Source organism: Heliangelus exortis, chromosome 11 (assembly GCF_036169615.1).
Source record: "Heliangelus exortis chromosome 11, bHelExo1.hap1, whole genome shotgun sequence".
Classification (NCBI taxonomy): domain Eukaryota; kingdom Metazoa; phylum Chordata; class Aves; order Apodiformes; family Trochilidae; genus Heliangelus; species Heliangelus exortis.
In genome coordinates this window covers 17076077-17096873 of record NC_092432.1, presented here as the reverse complement: position 1 = coordinate 17096873, position 20797 = coordinate 17076077, and the positions used below count along the sequence as shown (strand labels likewise).

Sequence of the window (20797 nt, the reverse complement as noted above, 5' to 3'; positions counted from 1 at the left end):
GGTGATATGGACTAACCTGTCAAATACGCTCTTCCGCAGATACTGAAGGCTCAGCTCTGCGCCAGCTCTCACACGCGCCTACGGAGGAGCTTTCCCAGACCTGGAGACTGAGGAGAGCGGCTGCAGGGCGAGGCACCCCGCGCCCCAAGCCTGGAAGATGGAGCAACCCTTCGCCTCGGCCGCCCTTCAGAAGCTCCTCAAGCCACGGCGGTAAGCAGGTATGTTTGCTGAAGGCCTCCAGCCCTGCTGCACCCCAGGACATAGTATGTATTGTTTTCTGTGAGTCTTTCGTACTTTTCTGCGCACTTTCCAGTGAAAGAAAGAAGTGCGCTCCCGGGCGCTAGCGAGGTAACCTTGCTCGTTAGTGACCTCATGATTCCTTGTGGCACAGGGTGCTCCACTGCAAAAAAACCCAAATGAAACACCTAAAGTTCAAACATTAAGGCAGAGTACAGCTCTGGACTTAGACACATTGCATCATACACACAGATTTATGAGACTGTATCATGATTTTTATACCCTTATGCAGATAATACATGGTTTCCCTCATAATGGTTAAAAATGGAGGATGTGATGTGTAATACTTAAAAGCTCACCAGAGTGGGTCTCTCCAAGAACATTTCTTATGATAAACATAGTTGTTTTTTCAGGCTTTTTATGAGAAACTACAAGATCTTTCTACTGCAAGTGGGTAATACTGATTACTTTATATAAAGGAATATATGTGAGATCAAGTGCTCTTAGGCCAATTATGATGGGACTTTCTTAGAACTATGCAAATGTGAGTCTTATAGCTATTCTTGAGTGTTAAAATAATCTTTCTCATTATAGCAAAAAATAAAAGCTATCTCAATGCAACCATACTGCATTCCAATCAGCTAGATATAAATGTTATCTGTAATAGTGTCCAGCTTGGTTCACTTTTGCACCACAGCGAATTTCATGCACATGCAAAGGCCCTTCATGGAGAGACCATTTTATGGGGTTTTATTCTTGTTTTTTGCCTAGTTGTTACAATTTCTGATAAGATTCACAAACTACAGAGTAGTTGTTTGCTACTAAGAAGCTATTTTCTGTCGTGATTTTCTACAGTGGCTTTGCCTGTATGTCCATTCTTTCATCCTAATTGCTTGATACATTTTGGTTCTCTTTTGAAGATAATGAGAACTCAAACATTACATAAACTGAAACGCATGACAAAGAACTACAAGAGTTAATAAACAATCTGTAGATGAGCTGCTTAAATATTTAGCAAATTAAGTTTTGTTTTATTAATTCTCAGAATTGTTAATCTTATGAAATAGCCTTATGTACACAACACTTTCTCCATCAGGATACCAGTATTTCCAGCTTTTTTTTTTTTCTCTTCTAAGTGCAGTTTCAAGTATTGAACTACAACTCACCTCTCAAGGACTGCAGTGGTCCCAAAGGGAATGGGATATATTTTTAAACTTCTTAAATATAAGTTCCTAAAAAACATTCTCCCTCTACCTAATTTTTGAGACAGTGACTCAGACAGATAGTTATTGTAGAAAATTACACACCAAACTGGAAGGTAAAATAAAGTGCATAATATATCAGTCCAATAGTGCATCTGTCTCCTACTCTTCAATTTCTGCAAATAATCTTCTCCATACAAGCAGCCACAGATGTTTAAGTAGGATACTCCCCCTATGATGCAAACTGCATCATCCCAAATTCCTTCAGAGTACATGCAGTTACTAATTACTTCAGAACTTTTTTTTTTTTTTTCAATCATGGTCTAAACCTATCTTTATTGCTGAAGAAATGCAATGTTAAAAATAAGTAAAAAATCTTCATTAAAGATCTACTTTATAAAATATTTTAATACCTGTTTGCTATTTTTCATGTTAACAAAACATAACAGTTAAAAGATAACTTTAGACTACACCTAGAAAAGTAAGGAAGTGCTTTCAAAATCTATCATTACTTCAAATTTTCTGAGAGAACTCTTCCTCACTTGTGAATCTAAGCTATACACTTTGCAGTTAACAATGCTGTTTGACAGTGAGACGGTGCAAATGAACATGAAACTAGATAGATTACATAATTTTATAGATACTTAAGGACCATACCTTCTTTTACAATAAGATAAATTTACATTTCATATACTGCTTTGAAGATGCTTACCAAATGTGACAGATTTTTGCTTTTCTTAGGCTAGGCATTCCATTTCAAAATGTCAGCATTGGACCAATTAATTTATATATTGCTGTCAGTTTTCATTTCCATATTAATCTTACATCATTTGATGCTGCCAGTTTAAATTGTTACCCTTTTATGTCTAGGGCCACCCAGCATCCTTATGAGAAGCACTTCACTGTATGAAGTTTGTTACAAGTATAAGGGCTGACTCCATGATCACTGAAGTCTACGAGAGTTATGCTTAGCAACAGGAAACTTCTCTCAGTGTGTCTTAGCTGTCTGCAGATTCTTCAGCTGTCCAGCTCTCCTGGCCATTCTTTCCTCCTCCAGAGGAAGAAATTCTCACATCTTGGATCTCATAGTTTTACATAGTCAAGTAGGGGAGCTGATCCCACCAAATACTAAGAGGTTGTAATAAGCATGCCCCAGTTTTTGGTATTGACTAAATATGCAGACCTGAACTCTCTTTTTTTATTGTTGTAGTTTTGGGGGTTTTGTTACAGTCTTCACTTTCCCCTTGGGAGGAGTCAGATGAAATGTATTGAACTGTGAGATAGGAGCATGACTTCCTTATGATGAACAAAATACATTGGCTGAGTCAGTGCTAGGCAGCTCTACTGCAGTCTAGGGAGATTGCTTGTTACTAACTAAAAGCATTACAAGTTTCTTTCTGCTAATAAGGTGGGGAGCACAATGAGGCAAGTGGAGTTAATATTGTTTACTCAAAAATCTCCATTCCCTAGTACTATATCACTCTGAGTGTATTTATAGATGTCATATGCAATATTCCATCTCTTTCAGGTGGGACAAAGAAATGGAGTATGAACCTAGCAGGGATTGCCCTGTTTTCTGTTGCATCTAACTAAGGGTATTGGGTTCAAAGACTTCTGTTCAGTGATCTTGACATGTAAGCAGTGAGGCTTCTACTCCTGGCATTTCTATGCAGAAAACAAAGCATCTTTGCTGCTAGAATGTCTCTTAGAATGGCAGAATCAATATCAAATCATCCTGCTTTTCTATCATGAGCCTTAGGATTTCTAAATTCAGATAATTTAGAATTTAGATTGCAAACTATCTTCTCTACAGTGATTTGATGAAATGCAAGAACTCTGCAGAAGACAGTGTTTTTCTTAAAATATTACAGAAAAATTTATTTTGAGTGTAAAACCATCTCATTTAAAAAAAATGCAGGACTTAGAGATTTTCTTCAAAAGTAAAATTAATAAGGCAGCATCCATCACTTGTTTTAAGCCCTATGTAAAGCTCAGGTCAACATTATACTTGTATTCTGTTGCAGCAAAGAAGACTCAGAACACATTCCATTTCCATGAAGAAAGAATTCTCCTAGACTGAAATGAACTTACTTCATATCAAGCTGAATCTATTCACTTTATGTTCAGAGTTGTAGGAAAATATAAAAATGAGATTGTGGTTTAGCTAGGAAAAAATATGACTTTTAAAGATTAACAAATCTAGAGAGAGAAACAGCAAGTCTTCAATTTCTACAGTTGTCATGTCAAAGAAACCTATAAAAGAAAGTACCAGGACAAACACTGTTTGCATAATGTACACCAATAAAATGAATTCTGTCCATGAATAAGTCAACAAACTGTAACTGCAGTCTATCAGAATTGTAAGAAGAACATAAGATAGTGTACACAGCCAAGGTTTAGGCAGCTTGTGCTTTCCACTGATTTTTTAAGTGCTGTTGCATATGAAAGCAATTTTTATAAAGCAAGATAAAAGATTCCTTGCTATCTGTTCAGATGTCTCCCAGATATATTCCTATGGATAAGCCTTGAAAACCAAATATTCAATATGTGAAAAAAACTAAAATGTCACAAGTACATTACAGTCTGAAATATATTTAAGGCAAAAAAAATTTCAGATATTTTTATCATATTGCCTGCATATTCACGGAGTTTATAAAACAACTAAATGATTATTTATGTATTGTAAATTCTTTGGCAGCAAGTGTTATGCCAAGGAAAATTTATTGCAGACATCCATACTGTAACATAAGGATATTTATATTGTATCAACCAGTCAATCCTTGTGAAGCACAGACATTGAAATGTTCCTTTTTCCTTTCTTTTTAAAGAGAATATCTAAGCTATATTGTTGCCACTGAGAAGTGGGTCTCTGCTTTGAAATGTAGAACAAAATATTGTTGGATGACCTAGAAACTGTAGTTTCTGTGGTTACAGAGGTAAAACCATGCTGCAAACACAAGGCAACAGAATTTAAATTATTTTGTTACATATGTAACTTTGCTCATGTATATGTCTTTAGAATCACAGAGAATTCAACAAATGTCAGCATAATAATTCTGAAAATCAGATCAACAACAAAAAAAGGCAATACAACCCTAAATCTGTAGCACTATTTCAGTACTCAAAAGCTGTACTTAATCCACAGGAACTACAGTCAACTTGTAAAGACTGAATACCACATCAATATTCCCAGCACCAGCTCAGTAACTTCAGAGCTAATCTATTGTATTATTTATGAATATTACAGCTCAAGCTTGCTCGAGTTCCACAAGGACTCCATGGCAATCTTTAGGGTGAAGAAAAATCACAGGCTTGCCATGTGCACCTATTTTTGGCTCTTCACTCAGTATTCGTATCTTTTTTTTCTTCAGTTCTGTCATAGCCGCTTTTATGTCATCAACCTTATAAGAAAAAAGACAGTTCACACTTAAATTAACATATTATATTGGATCATGCAGATTCTACATTTAGGAGCAATACTGTAATTCCTCACTAAAATGTTATTTCTAAATTATAATTCTGAAAATAAATTAGAAAGTTTTAAAACATCTAGTATTAAAAATAAAAATCCTACAGTTTGCATTTATTATTTGAAGATTTTATAAAGTATTGTTTAAATAGGTTGTGCTTTATATAAGAAATTATTAAACACGAGTCATGCACAAAGCCCATTGATCTCTTAATGTTGTTACTTTATAAAGACTCCATAAATACTCTAAATTCTGTGTTACTGAAGATCATACTGCTTTCAAAATATCAATAACTAAAGAAGAATGCCTCCCTGGCTAATTGATAACAGACCACTGACTCATTAGATGCTGGTGAGAAGTGGGGACAATAGGAAGTAGATAAAAGGAAAGTCCCTTTTAGATTTATGTATCGTCCTTCTGAAGTAGGTTAAGCTTCATAAAGTTCCATAAGAAAACTCTTGGAATTATCAGAAATATACCCAGAGTATGACCCGGTTTTCCCATTGAACTTAATGATAATAAATGCCTTTACCATAATATTTCAGTACAGTTTCCTGCAGACATACATAATTTTAAAAAAATACCAAAAACATGTCTATGCTGTATAACATGATTTTTAAGTCTGATGTCATCAGATGAAATTTGAATTTTCTCAAACCTTAAATGCATTATTTCCTTGAAATAATAAAAATAGCACTTGATTTAGCAAATCCATTAGTCAGTAATCAGTAAAGACCTAGAATTAAAATAATAGGATTGCTGGTTTTCAAGAGTGAGGTGTCTGCACATAACTTAGTCAATAAACTTGCAGGATGCCATTGTAGAGCTAAAATACCTAGCTTTAATTAAATGGGACAGGCATCAGTTAGTTCCTGTGTATTTGCTGCAGTTTTTGTTCATGAGAATTCTGATATGCAGAATTCTTCCTACGTAGAACCACCAGTCTGTTTTAAAAAGACAAAAAAAAATCTGTAAATTTTGTCTAAAATCAAACAGCAAATGTAATGCCACAGCCCCCTCCAGGTTATTTCACCAAACAGAGAAGCAACTGCAGCAGCTGCTCCTGTCCTGCAGAGCTGCCCGGAAGAGGAATTGTCTGGGCTCAGCTGGAATGAATTTTACTGCATCCCTGAGGAAGCAGTGAGAGAAAACAGTGGAAAGCCTGTGGGTACATCCATGTTAGGAGAATACCAGGCTCGTATTTCTCTCTTATTCTGTGAAGTGTCCAGAGTGGTTTTCATTACAGATATTAAATGCAATACAATTTAGAATTAATTAATTTTCTTAATCTTGAACACCTGCAAATAGGCAAATTTAATATAAGAAAAATTGCAATGCCTGCACATATGCAAAATTTCTCTGTTTTCAACGAAAGCATGCAACTGCAAACACTGCCCTTTGTATTCTGAAAACAATTTTTACTCATGTCAATAATGCCATTACTTTTTACTATTACACTTTGCATGAAATAATAAAGTTTGCAAAGCTCAGATCTAAGAAATTAAAAAAACATATATCGTAGGCAGCAGCATGAAATTTTGCTTCAAGCCTAATGCACTAAAACGTAACTCCATGAGTAAATAATATAACTGCTTTACTCAGCACCTTTACATCTTGTGTACTTACAGAGCAGTCTCTCTGATGGACAAGGAAGAACAGGGAAGAAGAAACTGTGGAGACTTACCTGCTATTTAGTAAGTATTACTGACAGTCTTTGATTTCTGTGTACAGTTATCAACTAAATATCCAACAGGAAGAAAGTTCTGAAAATCTAAACTATGCCTTAGCTTAAACTTATGAAGCTGTCATTTTCCAGTCTATGTCCTTTCTGGGTCAGGTAGTTGATACCTGTCAAACTCTCTTCACAAACCCTTGGGCTTGTCTACCTTCCCCATTGAATAGTTAACCTTTTCCTCCCCAGTTTAATGAACAAGGAACAAAATTATCACAGAGCTCATGAAATTGAACTGGGGCTTTCAAAACAGAAAAAAGGGACATTTATGACTTCTTCTTAGGCAATACAAATTCTGAGAAATACGACAGTCTTATGTATTTGGTCTTGACACATGTCAAATCTATGACAAAAATTATGCATACTTGCATATCTCTACCTTATTATATGATATATTGTCATAAATACCTCAATGCAGATATGATGCATTCCTCCACTTTTGTTTTTTTGCAGAAAGCTTGCAATGGGACTTTTCTCTCCTAAGGGATGTAGAAGTTCCAGCTTGGTATTTCCCAGCTCCACAAAAATAGTGTAGACACCATGTTCAGGAAGAGCAACAGTCTCACTCACCTGGGCTCCTAACACATCTTTATACAAGGACTGAGCTTTCTCCAAGTCAGGTACTGCAATTGCTACATGATTAAGTCGGCCCAGTTTCCACAAACAGCTTGGGATATTTTGAGAAAAAGGATTCGATGATGATAGAGTTCTTATTGTGAGAGCTGAAGTCTGCAATCTTGTAAGAAGCCCTGAAAAAAAAAGTAAATAGCACTCATACAATGCTTTTGAGAAAATACCAGTATCTGCGCTTTCTCCTTTTACTAAGGCTTACAGAAATCATAAGCACACAATTGTGGAAAGCTGAAGGTAGACCAAGACCAAGAAAAGCTATAGGATTAACAGTTCCATGAAAATTTCTGTCAGAGACTTTGTAATTATTCAGAGGTATAAAAAAAAACCCCAAACACAGATTTTGTTTAAATGCTTATGTATACCTGTTAAGAAGAGGAATACGTGGCCAGATGGAACAGTCAACTGTATAATGTACTTAAAAGTGACTTCTTAATTTTTCAGGGCTTCTTACAAAATAGAAAAAGAAATTAGGATATGTGTATACATCTAGAAATTATATCAAATAAACCAGAAAACCGAAATAAAACCTTGGACAGAACTCATACTACAAGATCCAAAAGATAAGACTTGAGCTCTCAGCTGTCAGAACTCCATAGGAGTTAACTCCAGCAAGGAAATAAATGTTATGTTGCACCTTTGGCTTAAGGAATCCTAAAACCTCATTAGTTTGATTTGTTATTTTCTCTTTCTCCAGTGGTTAAGTCATTTGCCATATGACGTAAGATTGTCATTCTTATTTTCACAAGCCATATAGGTTATTTCTAATCAAGGTGCTTAGAAATATTTCAGTTCTAAGTACTATAAAAAATATTATGTCCAGCTGACCAATAATAATTTAAAAGACTTTTTTTAAAAGGTCAAAATCATAATAGCTTTTTTTAATGCAACTGGTGTCAGTGACTTCAGTGTGACTTACAAAGGCTCATCATAAATGAAAAGGTAATTATAAAATAGTATTTGATGACCCCGTGACACAAAAGTAAGGTTAACATGGACACAAAAGATGGAAAAGTAATGGAGAAACTTCACCGAATGCTCTGACAAGGCAGGACTGAACTTGCATTATCTGTGCCCAGTGGCTATGTAGCTAACAAATAGCTATAGGGTTTGTTGTTTGTCAAAAAAAAAAAAAAAAGTTACATAAAATGAAGATACTTACATATTAATTACATTAAAAAATAATGTATCAGAGTACTAGAATCTGGAGAGTTGGGGTGGAGGGGAGATTGTGAGCATATTAGTTATTTTTTGCACCAGAGTTAGATGAAAGGATATATTAATAAAAGGCTCATTTTAATTTCATACCAGTTTGCCTTAGGCCATGTCAGAGTTCCAAATGCCTCAGGGCCAAGCCAGAGGCATCTCAGCATTTTGGAAGTCTTTGAGGCATTCTTAGCTTTAAATTCACAATGCTGTTTTGCTAAGAGATTTTGCCAAGGATGCACTGAGATCCTGCATACATTGCAATACACTAAGGATAGCATGGTTTGCATTGTTAAGGCTCTTTGTACTCTCTAAGGTAAGTAGTAGCTGTAATTAAACAGCTGGCTTCTCTGTATGTAACTGAGAACCACTGTTTCACAGGAATTTAAGACTCTGCAGCTATCAGTTAATTTTTCTTCACAGAAACAACTGATGCAGTGCTGAAATCTAAGCCTTTCTGAGCATTGTGCTGTGATGGAAGTGTTTGTGTGTATTTGAGACTTAAAATTACAACATGCAAGGTGCGGATTTCCAAAGACTTAGAATCACAAAAGAAAGTCTATTCAGAACCTTTTGATAATAGGAAATCAACATCTTACATTAACTCTTTCCAGAAACTCATCCAGTTCTGCAAGTACTTTCCTTGGAATATTTCTTGCCAGAATTTCACAGAGTACATGTTGTTTCCTTCATCACAGCCAGAAGGTCTGGGCAATTCTTTTTCACTTGTTACCTTTAGGTGATCATAGTGGCATAGTAGAGCAGCTCAGTGTTTCCAAGTACTTTTCAACTTAATGCCCTAGCAACCTCTACATAGAAGAATTCTTGGTTTTCAAGTATCTGTGCAGAAGCTATGTTACAGATGGACTTGCCATCTAAGTTCAACTGTATCTGAGCTGAACAAAGCAATTGCCTGAAGAATCAGTACTATACAGTGCTTGTAATGTACAAATAAGAAACGTGCAGTATGAAGTTGGCATAATTAGAGGCACGGATAAGTAACTAGACTAGAGTTTTACCAGATCACCGGAGTAAATAATGTATTAAGACATTTAAAAACCAAGCCAGGTACCCACCATAGACTCTTCTCTCCACCTAAGATTCTACTCGAGTCTCTCTCCTACAAAAATTTAAGACCCTATTCAGCTCTTGCTGAAGCAAGATAGACTCTTCTACTTAGAACAGGTCAGTACTCTTCATAAGAGAAATATCTATTGAAAGAAAAGGACCACTTATTATATAATTTGTTATATTTCCTGGAGTTTTTTACTTAATTCCTTGTTCCAAATACTAACAGACCACAGTTCAGAAGAAAAACTACTAACATAGATTTTCCAAGCAGTCTTTACTGATGGGAAAGATTTTTCCCACTTTTCTTGCCATCCTGTGCTTCACACAGGCATATGTAATTTGTATTTTATGTTTTCAAATAAATTCACAGAAAGTAGTGAGACAGATGACTACTCAGCTACTACTGAAGCAATAGCAAAACCAACAAGAAATTCTATTTCTGTTGAGTTCTGCCCAAGAAATGTTTGGGTTTTGTGGTGTTTCTTGGAAAGATAATAGACTGAAAAAGTGAAGTCTATTCCTATTCTTGTATAGTCAAAGATATTTAAATGCCCACCCACGTGACAATATTATTTATGCATTTCTCCATTCCTCATCTCACTTGATGGACTGAGTGGTGGAACATTATATATTTTTTCTATGAGTATGTAGAGACAGATGACTCTAGCAGGTTTGGGGGTTTTCTTCATTTTTTCCTTTGTAGTCTTGTGAATTTATCCTAGCTCTGTTCATATGTGTACACAGCTTTAATATTAAACCCATAATTACCAGTATGAATTGACTGAGATTAAACAAAAAGCATTAGTGTTCTTACTGTACTATATAGATCAGTAACTATAAAGATTAGTTACTTAAAATTATAATCTTCTTCTAACCCAGTAATCAAAAGATGACCCTTCAGTCAAAAGGAAAGATTTTCAGCAAACTTTAGGTTAATCTGCCATCACGTCCATGTTTCTGGAAAGAAACACTTATTCATATATCACAGATCTAGTCCTAGTAACTGTTGGCTACATTCTTTAGTCAAATGCCTTTCTACACTGACTACATTATTATTGAAGTAATTCTTCACTTTTTCAAATGTAAAAAAAAAAATTTCTCTGCTTCTTTTGAAGCCAACAGACAGTGTGTCTGAAGTGCTTATCCAGCTATCAGGTCCTGCTTGAAAAACTTGCATTTGTTGACCAAATTCATGCATGCAGTTGCTTCTCCTGGGATATTTAGCATTTTTTAAGACCTCACTTTTCAAACACTGAGAACCAACTGAGTTTTTCTTGATATTTTGTCCTTTAGAGAAGAATCAGCTGATGATGCTTTCATTTATGATTATTGGCTTCCAAGCGTCAGTGGTACCGCACCACGTATACGTCACCTTTTTCAGCTTCATTGGAAGAGTACTTTTAAATTTATCTATTTTTTTTAATTCTAATAATGGCTGAATAGTGTCGGTTGTTACTCTACCTGTCATCTGGACCAGAAGACCTTGTTTTTATTTATGAAAGACATTCTTTATTGCTGCGGCCTGCAAAGCTCTCACGGAGAGCCTCGGTCCCGGTCCCTCTCCCGCACCTCGGGGCGGCGCGATCCCGCCCGGTTCCAGCGCGACGCGGCAGCACCCACCGCCGCGGACCCGAGCTCCGGATCCGGAGCATGGCCGGAACCCCGCGGCCACCCCGCCCCGCCCCGCCCGGCCCCGCCTTACCGGCCGCCGCGCGTCCCAGGGAAGCCGCCATCTCGCCGCCCGCCGCTCGCAGCCTCCCGGCCGCAGGCAGGCGGGGCCCCGCCGCAGGGGGATGGCCGCCCTCTGCCCTCACCGCGGCAGCCGTCGCCGCCCCCGGCCGTGGCGGAGCCGAGCCCTCCCCCGGCCACCAGAGGCCCGCGGTGCGGCGGCAGCTCGGGGCTGTGTTTGTAGGACCGACGGCACCGGAGCGGTCGCGGAACCGGCGGTGGCGATGGCTCCGTCAGGCCGAGGCTGGTGAACCCTGTCTGGGGAGGGTGCGCGCAGCTGCCCGCTGCTTCGCCCAGGGGGAGAAAGCTCCATCGGGCAGTGGCCAGCTGGCGCTGACCCTTTAGGGGCTGCTCTGGGCGCTGGGTTTAGGTGAAAAAGAAAGTGCAATAGAGGGCAGCTATAGCAGGGATCATCTGGAGAAAGTTTTCTGACTAGAGCTTTGTGCAAAGGAGACTCGGGACAATGGGCTGGCTGTCTTCTGCTGCTCAGATCCTGTTGTGCCAGGGGCATAGGACATTGCAGGCTGCTATGAGACAGCCTAAACATATAAACAGCTTATGCCATTTCAAATCTGGTAATATCGGAAGTATTAAAAATGAAGCTCAAAACAATTGGTCAAAATAGGTATTTAAAAGCCACAATATAATATATGACACTCTCTTCTTCCAGCTTCAGTTGTTAAGCATCAGATGGGTTTGTCACTTTCAGATAAGCTTGCCATGAAGATGACCATGCTTGCCCAAAACCACACGGTGTTTTTTTGAGGGGGCAAAATGCCAATGAGAGGACATGCAAGAGACTTATTTTTATTCTTTTTTTGTTTGTTTGTTTGTTTTTGGTAGGAAGGATACTTGAAAGCAGAGGAACAGCAGAGGCAACAGCAAGAACAAAGTTAGAGGGCTGGTCACAGCTTTGGATCCAGGTGTGGAACAGCTGTGGATGGCTGGAAGCAGCAGCAGACAGGGTGAGTGAGTGCAGCCCCTGCTGATGCGTTTTGGAGGAGGCACGAATCAGCCCCAGCTGCAGCAGCAGCTTTTTCACCGAGGTCTGGGGGTATAGTGCTTACTTTTTAAAATAGTGTAAATGTTTTTAAAATAGTGTATAGTGACTTTATAAAATAGTGTAAAGGAAACTATGTGACGTGTGACAAGTAACAAAACACTGGCTGAGTGCCATGAAATGGGTGTGGGTGCGGCCTGGTTAGCTGGGACCTTGGGGGTGCCAGGTGACATCTGGCGTTTTGCACACAGAATTAGCTGGAAATGCGTGGTTCCCAAATAGTCCTTATATCTAGGACAGAAAGACAAAAGCGGAAAGCAAGATGACTGCAGCTTTCCTGCGTTTAGAGCAGGTTTTTCAGTGCAGGGGAACACCCCAGCCCATGTCTGTGCCACGCTCTTCTCAGATGACTCCGCACTACCCTGTTTGTGGTTCAGTGCGAACGCGACCAGGCCGACCTACAGAAACGGGTGTGACGTGAATAAACGAGGCGGTTCTGTGTCAAAAACATGGGCTGGGAGGAAGAAAAGATTTTGGCTTGGGCGGTGGACCAGGGACGGGTTCCTATGGGGCGGAACTCCTGCATGCGGAACCTCTGCGCCGGCCGCGGGAGCGACCCGGGCCGCTCATCGGGCTGACTCGCGGAGGCGGTGCCGGGTGCTGCACGCGCCGGTGCCGGCGGGAAGATGGCGGCGGTGGTGAAGGGGCTGGAGGCCTGTCTGAGGCTGGCGGGGGCTGCCGCGGCGCGCCCGGAGCGCTTCCTCAGGTACTGCGGGGATGCGGGTTTCACAGGGGCTGGGGAGCACCCAGATGCCGGGCTGGTTATGCGTGTGTGAGCATGTAGCGCTCTGCACATGCTGCAGTGCTCAGGGAGGGATGCCCGGCTCCAGCCTCCTGGTCGGCGAACCTCAGCCTCCCCCAGTGCCCCACAGCTCTCCTAAAACGCACTGTTCACATGGACGAGATCTGGCTGGGCCTTCTGCCGGAGCTTCTGAACTATCCTAGTCCTTTCTTTAGCGTCCGGGAATTAGGAAACGGAGGTTTCTTTTTCAGCCAGCTATGCTGAAGCATTGATAGCTCCAGAGAAAAAAACTGGGAGACACTACCCAAATATATAGTCTGAGGAGTAAGGCACTGAAGGAAGACGATTACCTTTTTAAGACCAAGGGTCTGTAGGTTGGAGGTTTGAGATATTAAGTGCTATATTTATATTCCATAAAACGTTTGGAGTGCTAATTTACGATTAAGTTATAATAAAACGCAACTATAGGTGGGGTAGAATGTTATGTCCTGTTGCTACTTCATACACAAAGTATAACAGAGCTGAAAAACTTGATAATGATGTCTTAATTTCTAGGAATGTTTAGTAGCTGTTCTCAGAGACTTGTAAAAAGTCAGGCAACAGCAGCAATTACTGAAAGGTGCTATTCTGTGGCACTAAAACATTTAAACAGTAGTTTTGAAAGCTTCAGCTTGTCTAAGTGCTTAAGGGAAGTTATAAAAAAAATGAAAACTAATAGATTCTAGAAAATAGAAAGTAAAAAATTAGTATTAATTGGTGTGCTATTTAAAGCTTTTCATTTTTTTTCCTATTCTTAGTGTGCAAGATGGACTGGCTGCTGACTTCAGAGCATTGACAAAGACTCTCTATGATTTGAATAAAGGTCTGGGAAGTAATATGGTTCGTGGGAGTCCTCTACAAGAGCTGGTGATAGAAAATTTTGATGAAGAGCAGATTTGGCAACAACTAGAGCTCCAGAACAATGCAGTTCTCGATTTCTACAAGAAATCCATTTTAAGGTATGCCCAGGATGAAGATCTTTGCCTTCTCTCAGACCTGGAAGAGGATGGCTCTGAGGCAGAGACAAGCAGTGACAAGGAGCTGGAAGGCAACGTAGTGGAAGCAGAAACTGAACACAGTGTTTCTACAAACGATAAAACTAAGGCTAAAGAAAAACAAAGTAAAACCAGAGAAAGGGTAATACAGAAACACAGTGATGAGGATTCTGATATTGACTTTGATATTGAAGCATTGGAGCAACAAACTAAAAGAGACAAAGAAACCACAGTGAAAAAAACAGGAAGAAAATCCATAGTGGATGACAAGTTTTTTAAGCTGGCTGAGATGGAAGCTTTTTTAGAACATGCAGAGAAGGAAAACAAGGAGGAGGAGGAGGAAGATATTAATTATTTTGAAGACATTCTCTCAGATGATGATGAGGAGGAAGAATCTGAAGAAGCTAAAGTTAAAGTAAGAATATCAGTAAATTAATATTCTGATCTCTCTTCTTTGTTAAATCAAGGTCACGTGTTCCTTACGGTGTCTGTAAATTGTTGAATTCTGGGTAGCTGCTACCAAGCTGAATTTGATTAGATGGCTGATGGTTACTTCTGAAGCCTTACTTCAAAAATGCATTTTCCAAGAGTATCTGGTGACTTATCCTAGTGTGGAAGAACATACAGTCCTGCTGTTCTGGTCTCTCTCTAGATGGGTCTTGGGTTTTTGCATGAGCTATGGAAGAGATGGTATTTCATAAGAAATCACTGACCTTGTAGAATAGACATCCCAGCAAGTAAAAAACGTGTCACTTGGCATTAACATCTGGCAATTGGAGATCACTAAGATGAGTGATGCAGCAGAGCAGAGGGCTTTTGGCAACTACTTCTTCCAGGGACATGCCATTGTAACTCTGATTTAACTGAAGTTACTGAGTACTGTTTTAAAAACAAATCTTTTAGTCTTAAACATTAGCAGAGTTTCTCACTAGTAAGTAAGAACTGTGCCTAGGGTATAAGGAAATGTGTACACACTTCAGTGAGTGATTGGCAAAATTTGCTGCTTACTGACTATTGTGTGTGTTGAAACTGGAGATAAATTTAAGTAGTAGACTGTTTTAAGTATTTGTAAATTATTGGGTTTATTAACATGCCCTGTCATGGGTTAATGTTTCAATAAACCAAATTACTTTACACAAGAAGTGCTATTCCCCACATACTAAAGACTTTGAAACACAGATTACCCTTAGACTTCTGTCAGTCTAACAGTTTTGTCTTTTTTTTATTTTTTTTTTTTTCCTCTCCCCTTCTTAGCCAACTAAAAGTACTAGAGACTTGACATACAAAGATTTCTTTGATCCAGTTGATGACAATGATGATTTAGTAGCTAATGATGCTGAAGATGATCAGGAAGAGGAAGCAGACAGTGCTATTGAAGAGGAGAATGAAGAAAGCATGTCTGAGTAAGTATATTCATAATGTGCTGTTAAAATGTTCTAATAATTGTACACTGAAGTGAAGTAGAAAAAAAATTTTATGATTTCCAGGCTTTTGCTGTTCCAGGTTTTTTGTTGTTCTAAACCTTTTCCAGGTTTGCTGTTCTCTGTTACATGTTCATGGTTTGAATTCTCACCTTATTTTAAAAACAGTTTATTCACTTGTTTTTTTAGTATTGTTTCTTAATATTTATTTGAATAAATAATGTAATTTCATTTTCTGATAATTATACTTAATGTATAGAAGTTTCCCTAGTGTCCTCTGCCTTTAGGTTTCAGTGTGGGTTGTATTGGCTGAAGTATCTTTGTGTAAAGAATTATGGAGGCTTTTCAATCTTTATTTTATATTAAATTTTGATATTACAGGGCTGAGGATATGAATGAAATGATGATGGAGAAGATGAGAAATAAAGAATCCTCAAAAAAAGTTACTTTTAGTTTGCCAGATGACAGTGAAACAGAAGATGTTACTGATATGCAATTAGAGAAGGACATGGATCTCAGTGAAATAAAATCTTCTTTTGAGAAGAGACAGGAAAAGGTATTTTTTTAATTTCTTTTGCTATCATTCTGAAATAGAGGCCAATATTTATTTGATCTGGAAAGACTGCATGATTTTTTTCAGTCTGGCAAATATGAAGAGGCTATTTACAAATGAAGAAAAACTGGCTTACCTACATCAGATATATATATATGCAATCATATGTTTACTCATCTTTATATGAGAATTTAGACATACTTGAAAAATACTTTAAATTTATTGCCTCGAGTTTACTTGAGAGCTTTATGTTTTAAAGTTCTTAGGACATTGTATTTTTCAGATGAGTAAGAAAATAAAACGTTTAGAAGAACAGTTGTTAGAGGACAAACCTTGGCAGCTTAAAGGAGAAGTGACTGGACAAAAACGACCTGAAAACAGCCTTTTGGAGGAAATTCTGTATTTTGACCATGCAGTCCGTATGGGTAAGTGGTGAGAGGGCTTTCCTGAAAGCACAAGTCTTTGAGCTGAAAACACCTGTGACTCAACAGCAGGATAACAAAAAACAAGTTAAAGTTCTCAGTGCATTTTTGAGGCTGTACATTTTCATGGTGGAAGCTATAATCTGGTTTTGTTTGTTTTAACTTAACTACAAGTTGATTAATTCAGTGGAAAATTTGGTAATCTACAAGCCTTACATAGTATGATTACTCTCTGTAAGAGAAAAACCAAAACAATCTACTTACCTCTCTCTTAGTTATTACATATTTGTGAAGGCTTTGCTTTCTTTTTATGGCGTTTATGCCTTGAAAGACAAAAGGGTTTTCTTGCTGGAGAAACACTAGTCTGAAATTTTTTCTCTTTCTCCTCTCAGAACCTGTGATCACAGAAGAAACTACTCTTCAGCTTGAAGATATCATTAAACAGAGGATACTGGATGAGGTGAATATTATTTTACTTGTTGCTCCCTATTTTGTTCAAAGACCTGATTCACAGGGCCCATGCCCAGAACGAGTTTGAAGCTTTTGAAATGTTAGATGTAGAGCTATCTTTAATAATTTCTGCATTTGGTTGTTTTATTCTTTTGCCTTGATGAATATACCTTTAGATTTCTAAGGAGCTCTATTTTTACAACCCTGTTATATGCCAGGTTTCGTTGTGCTTCAAAAAAATAACTGCAGTGCTTTGAGCATTCTGAATACTAACCAAAACTCAGTAATACACTTTTTTTTTTCTTAAAAGACATGGCCAGACTTGTATCCCACAGTTTATAGGGGCTTATTGTTAGCTGAATTTCAAAAAAAAAAAGGTACCTATGGGGGGAGGTTATTTAAAAGTACTTAAGAGAACTACACATCTGGTATTTGTTGTACGGTTTTAACCCTGATCCACTAAAAAGAAGCACATGAACTAGAGCTGTAAGTTGCTTTTTTGTTGTTGTTTTTTTTCAAATGAATGTTTGAAACTTCATGAGTTCCCAGGAAGCCACATGTGTAAAGTAGTTAATATGTCAAAGAACTTACATGGAAAATGCTCTAAAAAAAGCTGTAGCACCTGATATTTTACTGTAGTTGCATTTGGTCATTGATTTCTTATTTTCTCAGGCATGGGATGATGTAGTACCAAAGGAAAAACCAAATGAGGAAGCTTTTGAATACAAGAAACGTATCACTTTGGATCACGAAAAAAGTAAACTGAGTCTTGCTGAGATCTATGAGCAAGAATACATGAAACTTCACAAGGTAATGTCAGCAGTGCCATTCCCTTTGGTTTGAGGTTCACATGGCATAATCTTGTATCTGCTGTTGTACACTGCTGACTCTGCTTTCAGCTTTGTGGAAGTGCTTCAGTCTGTGTCTGAGTGCTCACCAGTGAAGGGGTTCTGAATTGTATATTGTGTTCTTACCGGTTTTGCTGGAGTAAAACAGTGGTGTTGCAGTAACATTGTGTTATTAATGCAGCAAAAGACTGAAGAAGAAGAAAATCCTGAGCACAAAGAAATTCAGGAAATGATGGATTCACTCTTCCTGAAGCTGGATGCGCTTTGTAACTTCCACTTCACACCCAAACCAGTGAGTACATAAGTTTTATAAAGCTGGAGTTTTTTCCCACCTCCTTGAAATGGGATACTTTAGAATATATTTGGGAAAATACAAGTAAACATTTAGTGTTATTGAGCTTGTTCTTTTTTCATATTAAATGCACTGTAATTGCTTCTAGACAAAAGCATATACTTAGTATCTTCAGTTAGCTGTAACCTGCTATGATATGGTGTGCTCAGTCCTGAATGTGTTTCCTTATTTCTAGCCTGTGCCAGAAGTTAAGATAGTTTCAAACCTCCCAGCTATAAGTATGGAAGAAGTAGCACCTGTTGCTGTTAGTGATGCTGCTCTCTTAGCACCAGAAGAGATCAAGGTAAATATTACTAAAAATCTTGTAAGGATCTGGAAAGAACCTGCATTGTTGATAGAAGGGTGTACTGGCTGCCAGATCAGTGGGAGGATTCTCCTCCCATCCTGGGTTCCTCGTGTTCTGTGGACTTTCTCGTATGTTTGTGTGGGTTGGTGTTGGGGTGTGCATGTGCTTTTTTTTGCTTTTGTGTTTTGCTTTTTTTTTTTTTTTTTTTTTTTTTTTTTTTGCTTTAATAACTGGAGGGAAGAAAGGGAAATAGCTAAATTGGTCAGGCTAAGCTGTAATTTTATGCTTCCTTTTTGGTTTTGATTATTATGTAATAGTAATTGTTTTCCCAGTATGTATATGGGTATTTGGAAGGGAAAAGCTCAACAGCAGTGGGGAATAGCAGTTAGTGTGTTCCAGTAATTGTACAAACTTTGTTTCCCAACTTCTGTCAGCTTTTGGCCTTTGCCTTAACGTGGCATAGCCCCAAAACCGATGAACACTTCAAGTAATGGAAACTCTTAAGACATACTGGGTACTGTGAAGCAAGTCTTTTCTTTTGCATGCTTATGGATCTACATATCTTGTTCTCTTTAGGAAAAAAACAAAGCTGGTGATGTGAAAACAGATGCAGAAAAGACCCCCACAGACAAAAAAAGAGAACGAAGAAAGAAAAAGCTTCGGAAACGTATGAAGATAAGAGAAAAGGAGAAACGTCAAAAGCTTCTTGAAAAGATGAAACCGGAACAAGTTACAAAACTTAGCAAAAAAGCTGCTGCAGCAAAACTCAAAAAGCTTACAAAAGAAGGCAAAGCATCTCTGCTCAAGGTAAGGCTCTCTTAAGTAGTCCTGTATAACTTGGAGCTTCCCAGCTAACGACCACAAAAATGTCAAGGATAGATAATACTTCGCTAGAGAGAGAAAAGGGAGCAAAGAGTTACATAGCAAAGAATCTTACAAAGAAAAATTACCAAGTAAAGGCTTTGTTTCCCTCCCATCCCTCTTGGCACAGCTACATCTCCTAATCTTTCTCCATTCTCACAAAAATGTATGTGCACTATCTGTGTGCATCTGCTTAGCACCCGATGCTCAATGCCATATTTATGGTTGAACAAATGTAAAAGCCTCGCTGCTGGAAAGAATTAGAAAGATGACATGCAAAAGGCAAATCCATACTCCTTTTGTTTCTTCCCCCACCCTCCCCTTTACCCTGTATTCTCTTGATCTACAGTTTTGGAAGGACTGTTCTAGTCTTACTTGTAACTGTCTTATGCAAAATAGTGTTCAGTGCCTTTTTAGTCCTGATTTTGCTGATTATCCTGAAAGCATGGTGTCAGCATAGGGACCTCAAAAAATAACTCTGGTTGCACTTTGCAGTGACCCTCTTGTTAATAATACATATTTATGTAGACTTTATTGCTTTAGTTCTTAATAAGTCATTCCTTAATAGCTGTTGGAACCTGTAGAAGCTTACTCAGTGAATATATATATGCATTTGTAAGCAGCTTAATTTTTACATAAAGGTAAATATGAAGAAAAAAATACAATTACTTTATACCAAAGTAAATTCACAAAGCACAGATTATTGTACTACTACTTATGTATTTCAAAGTCCCCAAGGTGGTGTTCTTGCAAATACTGAGACCTATGCTCTTATTTCCTGCATTTGAACCCTTCCCTTGATTAAGTGGGACTACTTGCATGCATAATAGAGTATGAGGTTTCTGTTTAGTTTTGTTTTCTAAGCTTTGTGTAGCAAGCTATTTCAGAATAGAATATTCCTATATAACTTTCTGTTTCCTATTGCAGAGCCTTCTTTGCAATTTTGAGATATTAGACACTAATACGAAAAAAACCTTGATTATTTCTAAGGTGTCTGTGCTTACCTTTTCAAAAGTAGAGTAGAATTGTAGCTCATGATGTGCAAGGATCTGTTCTTGATGGCTCTTCTTACCTACCATATTAAGAGCTAATTAGGAAGGGAACTTTTGGTAGCCAGAGTAGCATAACAATGCAGGGAAAAATACCCTTTGAAAAAAAATTACCAGATCTTTCTTTTGAAGTCAAATACTATTGTATGTGAGTAATTACCAAGTAGTGTAATACTAGTGTTTGTGTGTTTCTTGGTTATAATACAAATTTTGTCTGTTGACAGGATGAAGGTAAAGACAAGGTCCTGAAATCATCCCAGGCCTTTTTTTCTCAACTGCAAGATCAAGTAAGAATGCAACTCAAAGATGCAAACAAGTTAAAGAAGAAACAGAAGCAGCAGAAAGCCCTCTCTGTTCACAAACTGAAATTGTAACCTACCTTTTTTTGTATGTTGCATCTTGTATATATTAAAAAGTTTCTACCTGAATACTGAATTTGAATA

General features: G+C 38.1%; 2 protein-coding genes across 5 annotated transcripts; one reads left to right on the top strand and one right to left on the bottom strand.

Annotated features, from left to right (window-relative positions):
* Positions 1 to 1755: 1755 nt before the first annotated feature.
* Positions 1756 to 11410, bottom strand: MCEE (methylmalonyl-CoA epimerase). 2 transcript variants are annotated; one of them, XM_071754987.1, is made up of 3 exons: positions 11251 to 11410; positions 7050 to 7390; positions 1756 to 4840 (listed from the first exon to the last, which is right to left on the bottom strand). In XM_071754987.1, the coding sequence occupies exons 1-3, from the start codon at positions 11279 to 11281 to the stop codon at positions 4688 to 4690; spliced, it is 525 nt and encodes a 174-aa protein (XP_071611088.1). In that variant the 5' UTR covers positions 11282 to 11410; the 3' UTR covers positions 1756 to 4687. The 2 variants fall into 2 exon arrangements, with proteins under 2 accessions (XP_071611088.1, XP_071611089.1); XM_071754988.1 differs by lacking the exon at positions 11251 to 11410 and adding an exon at positions 11010 to 11192.
* A 1-nt stretch (position 11411) lies between these two features.
* On the top strand, positions 11412 to 20782 carry MPHOSPH10 (M-phase phosphoprotein 10). 3 transcript variants are annotated; one of them, XM_071754985.1, is made up of 12 exons: positions 11412 to 11523; positions 12124 to 12241; positions 13876 to 14527; positions 15367 to 15515; positions 15915 to 16089; positions 16370 to 16511; positions 16901 to 16968; positions 17631 to 17768; positions 17988 to 18098; positions 18334 to 18441; positions 19021 to 19251; positions 20579 to 20782. In XM_071754985.1, the coding sequence occupies exons 3-12, from the start codon at positions 13955 to 13957 to the stop codon at positions 20726 to 20728; spliced, it is 1845 nt and encodes a 614-aa protein (XP_071611086.1). In that variant the 5' UTR covers positions 11412 to 11523; positions 12124 to 12241; positions 13876 to 13954; the 3' UTR covers positions 20729 to 20782. The 3 variants fall into 3 exon arrangements, with proteins under 3 accessions (XP_071611086.1, XP_071611087.1, XP_071611085.1); XM_071754986.1 differs by lacking the exon at positions 11412 to 11523 and having other exon boundaries at positions 11621 to 12241; XM_071754984.1 differs by lacking the exons at positions 11412 to 11523; positions 12124 to 12241 and adding an exon at positions 12718 to 13042.
* The last annotated feature ends 15 nt before the right edge of the window (positions 20783 to 20797 follow it).

Coding starts and splice junctions, on each gene's coding strand:
- MCEE (XM_071754987.1), bottom strand. CDS start 11,281: ATGGCGGCTTCCCTGGGACGCGCGGCGGCCG. Junction 7,391..11,250: donor CCTGGGACGCGCGGCGGCCG/GTAAGGCGGGGC, acceptor TTTTTTTTTCAG/GGCTTCTTACAAGATTGCAG. Junction 4,841..7,049: donor TGCATCATATCTGCATTGAG/GTATTTATGACA, acceptor TTTTCTTATAAG/GTTGATGACATAAAAGCGGC.
- MPHOSPH10 (XM_071754984.1), top strand. CDS start 12,963: ATGGCGGCGGTGGTGAAGGGGCTGGAGGCCTGTCTGAGGCTGGCGGGG. Junction 14,528..15,366: donor CTGAAGAAGCTAAAGTTAAA/GTAAGAATATCA, acceptor TCCCCTTCTTAG/CCAACTAAAAGTACTAGAGA. Junction 16,969..17,630: donor AACAGAGGATACTGGATGAG/GTGAATATTATT, acceptor TTATTTTCTCAG/GCATGGGATGATGTAGTACC.